Here is a 9,926-nt window from a genome sequence, read left to right as displayed (position 1 = left end):
GACAGTTGCGGTGTGTGGGGTCGGGCGGGAATGAAAGCCCTGCCCCGGGTCCCAGGAATGTTCCTGCGGGGCATCCTGTGAGACAAGGCATGAACCTTCGGGCTAGAAACCATGCTTTCCTCCCTGAAACTGCTGACCGTGTCCCTGCTTTCCCAGGGAAAGACCGTTTCCCTGATCTTCCCGTGTGTATGCTGGTTATTCTGTCGGTGACTCACCTCCATCCATTACACAAACTCCTCCAGCTCACACCAGCTCAGAGCTCAATGATTTTTTTATTTGACCACCTAAGGGAAAAGAGGTTTGTGCCCGGCTCAATGATTTGTTTCATGAATAAGCCTACTATTTGGTTTCATTCATAGAGACAGACCATCCACGCCGATGGAGTCCACCGGACTGGGGACTCTCTTCAAAGGCTATGTGTCCCCAGCACCAGTAGAGGGCGAACCCTAAGTAACGCTTCTCTAATAAGTCAAACATCCTATTTCACGCGCTCAAACATCGCACAGAATACCTTTGCCAACGCCGCTGCTGGTCCCGGTTTTACGAGTTTGCCGCCCGCAGGTGCGGAGGAACTGTTCTCAGGTTTAGTTTTCTCTACTGGTTGCGTTTTGTTTATCCCAGACACCTTAGGCCCCGAGCCAACACTCCTGCTTGCTTTCTTCATTCTGGGCTGCCTCTTCGTGATACATTTACAAGCGAATCTGTGGGAAGAAATGGGACACTGAGAACGAAACGGGAAGAAAGCGCCTGAGAAATCTACTTTTGAAGAATTTTACTATGTGATAAATAAAAATGATCGAAAGCTAGATGCAGCTGCAGAAAATAAAAGTGAAACATTCTTAGAGTTATTAATGCGCCCTTATTTGCAGGGCTCCCTTCTTGAACATGATGAATTTGGAATGATTCTAATTTAATGTACTTCATGTGACTCCTGGTGATGTCAGTATAGGACAGGCTCCGTGCTGTCCCCGGTCTCAGCACAGCCCAGGAGGTCAGGAGGGCTGGGCAAGCTCCGGCTGTGACACACGAGCTGTGCGGCCTGTGTGGCCGTGGGCAAGTCACTCAAATCACTTCATCGCTTCCTGTCTGTGCACCTCTGCTTCCTCTCCTCTCAGGAGGAGTTGGTGAGCCCAACCCAGAGAGTCCTCCCGCGGAAAAGAACAGGACTCCTGACACACTCACTCCAGAAGCTACTTCACCAGGCTCAAGTGCCAGAGAAACAGTGCCAGAAGCTAAGATGAGGGGCGACAATTTATTTCAGTGATGCAGACTCCACCCTCCCAAACCATCCACCCAGGAAAACATACCAATGGAGCTTCAGAAATAATGCCAAAAGGGCCTGAGGAATTCCTCTTCGCCGCCATTGTATGTCTGATCAAATCGGGAACCTTTCTGAAATCTCAGCTTTCTCCTAAGTAAAACGGGTTGGTAATCAGACCACCCACCTTAAAAGAGTGTTGAGAGGATGAACTAAAATAATAAACCGCGAATGCTTAGCAGGGTGGCAGCCCACAGTAAAGACGGAGTCGATGTAAGCGATCGTAATTTCTAGAGCACACACCGCATGCCCCGAGTATGACTAAGGCCTATTAAAATAAAACAGCAACTCAAAAGACACTTTGTGAGAGGGACTCTCTATAATAAGAAGTGGCTGAAGATTGTTTTTACTTACCACTTCCATTAAATTACATACTGCGGGGCGCAGAGGCCGACAAACAGCACTCGCTTCTGGTTCTTCCCCACTGAAAATTACACGGCAGGAAATACTGAAAATACATGGTAGGGAATTCACTAGAACAATAATCAGGAGACTTGGGCTGTGGTCAGGCCCGACGCCTGACTGTGGGCGAGTCATGCTAACTCTGAGCCTCGGTTATGAGGCGGGCAGGAGCTGTTAGGATCTTTCTTTCAGAAAGTCAAAAAGGCCATTTTACAATTTGTGCTTCAGAACCAGAAGTCAAACCATTTTTTAAAAAAGAAATTGCGCCAAAACCGGTTTGGCTCAGTGGACAGAGCATCGGCCTGTTGACTGGAGGGTCCCAGGTTCGATTCCGGTCGGGGGCATGTATCTGGGTTGCGGGCCCATCCCCAGTAGGAGACGCGCAGGAGGCAGCTGATCGATGTTTTTCTCTCATCGATGTTTCTAACTCTCTATCTCTCTCCCTTCCTCCCTGTAAAAAATCAATAAAATATATTAAAAAAAAGAAATTGCTTATTAGTTACGATTGTTTATGCCTATTAATATCTCATTAAAAATCCGAAAAGGGTTTTGACCCAAACAATCTAAATACATTTCTCTCTATAATTTCACAAACTTCATATTTACGACGTCGGGATCGTGTTAAAATTGTAAACTAAGAGCAGACTTAAAACACAGAGAAGGAATCACATAGCCAAGGGAAAACCGACATTCAGCAAATTAGCTACATTATGGCCAGTAAATAAATGCTGCTAAATGAACCAAAACCAATACCCAATCTGATAAAAGCACACGTTCTACAAAAACCAAACAGCCCGGCCAGTGTGGCTCAGTGGTTGAGCACCGACGCATGAACCAGGAGGTCACAGTTCGATTCCCAGTCAGGGCCAGGCTTCGGGCTCGATCCCCTCTCCCTCTCTCTGAAATCAATGAAAACATGTTTTTTAAAAAGTTGAAAAGATTCAATAAAAATGCTTTCATTAAATAAATCGTAATGCACTAGGCTGGTCCTATCCTGAATTCCTCAACATATACATATTTTTAACCTTACTTACTGTGAATTACAACACACAATCAGGAAAAAAACGCATTTAAATGTATATATTTAATAGACGTGGAGTGGGATTTATTGAAAAAGGCCAGGCTCACTCAGAGGAAAAGCTGAGTCTTGTCATGTCAAAAAGCCCAAGAAAACAACACAAAACAAAAGCCTGCACACGTGCGAGGGCGTGTGTTCAAGGCGCACAAAACAGAGGCGAGAAGGGGAGATGCCTCCAGAAATGTGGTTCTCTGCTGAGAACGAATCCACAAAGTCCATCACTGCTCAAAACACTCCACTTCTTACTGACAATTTTACATGCTTATTGCTATTCTAGCATGATATTTTTAAGACAGAATTTATCTCATGCCTAAAATTAGGTTGTGATTATCAACTAATATGCACATTTAATACGGTTGTTTTACCTGTTTCCTGAAATCAATCATGCACATGCCTACGGAGGAAAGATGGCACTTCCATCTACCTCTCCTCCACCCCAACCTCGAGCTCTGGGAAGGAAGCAACTTTGCCGCGTCCTCTCCTTATTCTAGGGTGCAGGCCCCGACCCACCGCACGGTCCCAGGAGGAGGGAAAAGCTCCTCCATGCTGTCCACCCTCCTCCCCTCACAGCTCCCTCCCGAGTGAGTGGCTGCCACACTCTGCCCGGGGCCGGGGGTGACCAACACGGAGGGAGGCCGTGCTGTGCCACATGCCCGCGTGGACACTAATCAGTGAGAAGGAGGTGACGGTGAGCCAGGTCAACACAGCTCCAACGAGAAGCACGGAAGCAAAACCAGGCTGCACTGGAAGGGAAGAAAACTTGAGTAGAAGGTGAAAGACAAAAAACTTTTCCAAAATGGGGCTTTGTGAACCCTGGCCGACGTGGCTCTGTTGGTTGGAGCATCATCCTGGGCCCCAAAAGGTTGAGGGTTCGATTCCCCGTCAGGGCATATAAGGGAGGCACCAATCAATGTCTCTCTCTCTCACTCTCTCTCTCTCTCTGTTCCTCTCTCTCTGAAATCAATAAAAAACATATCCTCGGGCGAGGATTTTAAAAAGTGTTTTGCCTTTGTGAGAGAGAGAGCCAAAGAGTAAGGAGGCGGCCAGCTGGCCGGGGGGCGGGAGGGCGGGAGGCCGCTGAACCCCACCAGCACACTGGACTCTCATGTCCGCCCTCCGTGGCTGGGAAGGAGGAAGACACCATGGTTAGCAGTTTGCCCAAAGCCTGAGCTCTTTCTTCTAAACTACAGCTGCTGCTAACAGGATGCTGGGAAAAAGGAGCTAATTATCAGGCAACAAAAATTCAAAAGCCCAACTCCATCTCCTCTGGTTCTGGCCACAGAAAGCCCACCTACACTAATTTATGATTTTTCTCTATTACCCGACAAGATTTAGCACAAGGAAATATTTAAACAAAACTAGAAGCTCCCTGGATTTTTCAAACTTAAAACCATCCATATTCTCCTTCTTAGTGCGTTCCAAAGAATCAAACAAAAAACCTAATGTCATACCGAGATCTCTCCAGACCATTTCAGGAGATCTCTCTCTCTCGGTAATACAACTGCTGAAAAGCCGTTAAACTACTAACAATACTTAACATTCCAGACAAGTGACAGGGCTGGAAAGGGACGGCCGACAAGAATTTCTGGCTGCGGTACACAAATGATTATTCCAGATTTAGACCAAAACAAATTGGCTCCCAAAGTTCAAAATCCCAGAATGCAAGAAATGTTGTCTCCTCTGGCCACTCCCTTCTCGGCCAAGGTTTCTGAATATTTATAAAAAGAAAACGTCTATTCAGGATTCTTGCAACCGGTGGCTTTATGCTCAGGTTTTGGCAGGCGGTTATAAACTCGCACAGTCCTGTATTCATAAAATTAACCGTCGACCATTATTTTAAATTTAAAACATCAATTTGAGATATTTGTATATTTATAACAAACTGATCTGAAATACAAAATGAAACATTTTCTTTTGTATATCACTAGTCAGTGAAGTGTATCACTAAAAATCCTTTAAAATAAGCTTAAAATTTTAGGAGGAGAATTTTTGTTGGCAATGACATAAAGTCTTGCTAAACCACAGTCAGGCCTTGCTTGTCTGCGGCAGGTCCGCACATCAGGGCCACGTGGAAAGGGTGAGGACAGAGCGGGGCTCTGAAAAGGGAACTCCCGACCCCACGCCCTCCCCCCAGCCCACTCACTCCCCGGGGGGCTTTCTCTGAAGGGGCCTGAACAGTGAGACTGCCCCGGGCTCAGGGGGTGCTCTGTCTTCAGACCTTTAAAAGGATGGAGAGGTGTCTTGGCTGACAGCAGTCCCTCCTCTCGGGCCCCACCGCCCCGGCCGCAGGAAGCGCACAGCTGGATACGTACCAGGGCGCCAGATGTGCTCTCTGCTTCCTCCTCCGGCCCCACAGGCCTTCTCCACACCCGGATTCCAGAATAGAATGTTGTCAGTTTTACAAGTACACGGCCACACTGCTGCTCCGACCGGCCCCTCTCCCTGGAAGCCCGTGACCACCTTCTTGGCGAGAGCAGGTCCCGGTGTCGGCCCTCCGCTGGGGCACGTGGGCCCCAGAGCTCAGCTCCCACAGCTGAACCGGGGCAGCTTCGGGGCCGCCGTGGACGGAACGGGCCGTCACTCTGAAGAGCTGTGCCAGGGCTGGAATTGTCAGAAAGGACAGGACGCCGGGGCTCCTCCAGCACTCAGCACCCCGCAGGCCCCCGCACGCGGATGCTGTGTCTGAGGCCAGGCAGGGCCAGTGCCGTAAGTGTATCGTTCAGTAACTATACAGAGAGCAGAACCACAACTAGAAAAACACAAAATCATGAGAAGAGCCCAGGTCCCAGAAGGAAATCCTAGCAAACGCTTCTTGGACCTGTGAGTTCATCACTGAGCAGTTCCCAGGCTGTGAAGAACACCCCCTAACGGAGTGAGATCGTCCACTCCCGATTCCGGGTAGGATGAGGATGTGAGAGGAGAAAAGGGGAAAACATGGAGAGCACTTCCTTCGGAGTTCAGATGTCATGGGCCACACTTCCTGGTTAAAATGCTGAGACGCGCATGCCCCTCAGTTACACTGGTTCTGCTGTTAGCTCTTCCCACGATCGTGAATGTCCTTAATGGCATCTAGAGGAGCGATTCTTCCCAGGCTTTCAATGTACTTCGCCCAGATCCATCAGAAGAGTCACTATCTATTGCAGCTATAACCTTAGGAAATGTATTTCTTAAATAATGAGTTGAAAGTCAAAATTACTCCCTTGACCCATGTCAGTGCAACTGTAACTACCATTTACCAGCCAAAGCTACACAAAACAGATTTGTGCCTCTTCCATGTCAAAGCTCTCCAAATATTTCAGTGACAAAAGAAACAATGCCTACCTAGGTTTTCTATGTTCCGGGCACTGGAGTTCCTTCAGCCGTAAGGATCCTGTTGCGATGACCCTCGTTATTAGTAACAGGAAGGGAGCAAAGGGAAGGCCGAATATAGGCATGTCACTGGGCAGCTGCCCCAGGAAGCTAGAGCTTCACACTCCCCAGCGAGCCACCAGCCTATTCCCCGCCAATCCTGGGGGAGGGGGCTAGACCGGGGGAGACCCATGCCTATTTTAAGTTGGGGTGACATCGGAAAGGTACCTGCCCTGTCAGTCACACCTGAGGACAAGTCATTGGCCAGAATGGGCGTGGCCACTGCAAGGGTACAACATTTGGGATATTTCATTCCCTGAACAAAGGAGTTTGTTCTCTTGATGACTCTCGGTGTGTTGCACTTGACTCCTAGTTTGAGGGGCTCTTTCTCCCCGGCCAACGGCCTGGCCAAAGCCATGTGAACTCGCACGCGCGACGGACTAAATGGACCATAAGTAGCCTGATGTGAACTGCACCCAGCTGCAACATGGAACAGACGCTCTGCACGCTGGCTCTGACTTTAGCTTTCCCAAAACCCCAGCTCCACCCCATGGCTGGACTGGACTTTAGAAACACAGAGGTAATCCCATGCAAATAGAAATCATTCCTCATTCCACGCGAGTCTCAGAAAATTCTTCCCCTCGAGATATCGTAAGGACCCCCCGCCCCCCGCCAGAACCCAGTGGGGAAGAGGATACCGTCCCCAATAACAATATGACAAACGCATTCTAGCTGAGCAGCAGCCTACGGCAGTGAGAAGAACACAGGACGTTTAGTCAGAAACCTGGGCTCTGACCCAAGCTTGCCGTGGGTTAGCTCTGTATTCTTAACCTTGCTTCATTTACAAAATTAAGGAAAATAATAGTTGTCCTAATTACCTCAAGATGTGTCAAGGGGACCACATTTAGTGGAAGGGACACGTGAAATGTAGGCCTTTTCAACTCCGCTGCTATAGGTGCTACAGTTCTATGAACATAAACTTCATAAACCCTGGGAATTAAATTAGTTTTATAAATAAAGTTTGGAACCCAACCCACCCTGAGCACATGTGGTGGGAGGAGAATCAGAAGCCAAGGCAGGAAGAGGTGACACAAAATGCAGTGCAGCTGGACGGCCGCCTGGACGAAACAGGGGCCGCATCCGAAACCTGACAAGCTCACCTGAGGCCTGCCCGCAGCCTTACAAACGCCCAGACCTGAGGTAACCACTAGGATGGTCTGAAATTAAAACTTTCTAACAGCAGCTCAAGGCGTAGTCATGTCTAGGGCGGTGTTCTTCTCCTACAAAGCTTAATCTTCAACTTTTCCCACCTAAGATAACAGCCCTGATGACATACCTTTGAAGTAGCAAAGTGCTCTCTCCCTGTCCCCACCCCTCAAAGCACAACCTGAGCAGAGGCCGCACACCCCTCATGGCTATTGTCATGCTGTTAACTACTCTAGACTCACCTGTGAAAGAGGGACGTGCGTGCCTCCGAGAGAGATTTCCCGGCTTCACTTCCCCCTCCGCCTCTGGAATATATCACCAACGGATTTCATGTAACCCCCTTCCTCTCCCCCTTTGATTCTGATGTGCAAAATATGTGGTAAAACTGCCATTTTTAGGCGAACTTTCTCAATCAGTTGAGATTTTGCCTCCTGACAACTGTCATCAGTTTGACTCAAATAAACTCACAAAAATTTACAGGTTTGAATGTTTATGTTGACACATACTCTCCACTAGATCTTCAGAAATACTAGTTTAACATAAACTTGAAGGTTGCATTTTTTTTCCCATCTAGAAACAAGGAACATTAGGAACTAAAATGCCAAAAAAATATTTTGCAAAATAACATTTTACTCCTTATAGTGAAATTCTGATTAATAAATGATTTGCATTCCATCATGAGCCAGCTCTGTCCCAGGCTGGAGGGTCTGACTAAGCAAGTCACTGACAAGTGTGTATTTCTAACTTCATTTCCAATTTTTTTTAAAAAACCAGCCCTGGCCAGTGTGGCTCAGTTGGTTGGAGTGTCCACCTACGCACAGAAAGGTCTTGAGTTCAATTTCTGGTCAGGACACATACCCAGTTATGGGTTTCATCCCTGGCTGGGGAAGGTATGATAGGCAACAGGTTGATGTTTCTTTCTCTCTCTCTCTCTCTTTAAAATCAATAAAGAAAAATAACCTTGGGTGAGGATTAAAGAAATATTTTTCCCCTTTAACTACTGTTTTCCCTAGGCTATATGCACAATAGACAAACTTGAAATCTACTATCTTAATCTCAAAGATTTACTGTCCAAACACGTAAATTAAAAAAAACAACAAAAAAGCAAACTTAAGGTGAAAGGTATACAAGGTGGAAAGGGCAGCTGGGAACAAAGGCGATGCCCACCCGGTTTCTGGGTGACAGCAGACAGAGACAGTCTTCTTCAGGAAATAGGATTCTGATCAGACGCTAAGGCACAATGAAACGGACTTTGCAAGCTGGTATGCGTGGCTGGGAGGGGTCTCGAGGCTGGTGGGGTCAAGTGCACCTGGAATGCAAGCTCAGGGCAGGGACTCGGTTCCACTTTCGCTGCAGCACTGATATGCCCGCGCTAGCCGCGCCCAGCACGTGCAACCACTTCACCTGGGGCCAGACACTCTGCTATGCACTGCGGTGTCACCGGCTAAGGAGCAGGAAAAAAACACAGCTGCCGCCCAGCCAGCGTGGCTCCGTGGCTGAGCTTCGACCTGTGAACCAGGAGATCACGGTTCGATTCAGGTCAGGGCACAGGCCCGGGCTGCGCACTCCATCCCCAGGGTGAGGTGTGCAGGAGGCAGCTGATTGATGGTTCTCTCTCATCATTGATGTGTCTATCTCTCCCTCGCTCTCCCTTTCTCTCTGAAATCAATACAAATATATTTAAAAACACACACACAGGTGCCAAATCCTAACTAAACAGGGTGCTAGACAAATCTGCGGGACAAGGGATGTCTCCAGGCCAGGTAATATCTGAGCTGAGCTCTGAAGGTGACAATCAGATGACGTGAGAGAACATTCCAGCAGAGGAAGACCAGGAGCCTGGGGAGAGTTCCAGGGACCAAGAGGCGTTGAGCAAAGCGCAACGAAGCACCTGAGAAGAGGGGGAGGCTGAGAGTGGAGGCCAGGCCCACGAGGAAGTGTCCGCTACCAAGCTCAGGACTGGTAGGCCAGACTATGAAGGACTTGAAGTTGCCGGAGTGGGAGTGAGGAGGGGACTATGCACAGATCACTATTCTGGAAAGAAGGCAGGAGCAAACATCTGGATTTAGCTAAGGAATAAAGAGCAGAACTACAATGAAGAGGTGGGAAAAGGTCAGGAAAAACACTGGTAACACATCTGCACTCTCTTCTCTCATGGACAGACCCCTTTATGGGGTTACCAAGTCATCCTCCGAAAATGGAGAACTCAGCGGTAGCTTAACTGCTGAGCTACACCAGCTGGGCTGGTTATATTTTTAGAAATAAAGATCTAACCACTATGCAGTACACCTGAAACCAATACAAAATGGGCCCGGCCAGCGAGGCTCAGTGGTTGAGCGTGGACTTACGAACCAGGAGGTCACAGCTCGATGACAGGTGACAGCACATGCCCCGGTTGTGGGCTCCATCCCCAGTGTGGGGCGTGCAGGAGGCAGCCGATCCACGATTCTCTCTCATCGATGTTTCTCTCTCTCTCTCCCCCTTTCCCTTCCTCTCTTCTCTGAATATATATATATATAAATTTTGAAGAGGGAACAGACTTATCAAAAAATAGTATAAGAATGAAAGTAGGTG

At 48.1% G+C, this 9,926-nt stretch overlaps 1 protein-coding gene and 1 long non-coding RNA gene across 4 annotated transcripts in view; one reads left to right on the top strand and one right to left on the bottom strand.

Moving 5' to 3' along the window:
• SPECC1L (sperm antigen with calponin homology and coiled-coil domains 1-like) overlaps nt 1–697 on the bottom strand; it is a 51,859-nt gene extending 51,162 nt beyond the window's left edge. The window contains exon 1 of one of the 3 annotated variants that reach the window (XM_015567242.1): nt 512–697. In XM_015567242.1, coding sequence (XP_015422728.1) covers nt 512–664 — 153 coding nt within the window. In that variant the 5' untranslated portion in view covers nt 665–697. Of the gene's footprint in view, nt 1–215; nt 285–511 lie in introns of those variants that run through there. The other 2 variants (XM_006768742.2, XM_006768741.2) reach the window with 2 other exon arrangements.
• LOC107183931 overlaps nt 622–9,926 on the top strand; it is a 17,007-nt gene continuing 7,702 nt past the window's right edge. Inside the window, exons 1-2 of the long non-coding RNA XR_001514754.1 lie at nt 622–703; nt 9,563–9,564. This is a non-coding gene — a long non-coding RNA (uncharacterized LOC107183931). The remainder of the gene's footprint in view (nt 704–9,562; nt 9,565–9,926) is intronic.

This window comes from Myotis davidii, unplaced genomic scaffold, assembly GCF_000327345.1.
Source record: "Myotis davidii unplaced genomic scaffold, ASM32734v1 scaffold43, whole genome shotgun sequence".
NCBI classification, from domain to species: domain Eukaryota; kingdom Metazoa; phylum Chordata; class Mammalia; order Chiroptera; family Vespertilionidae; genus Myotis; species Myotis davidii.
This window is presented reverse-complemented; position numbering and strand designations above follow the sequence as displayed.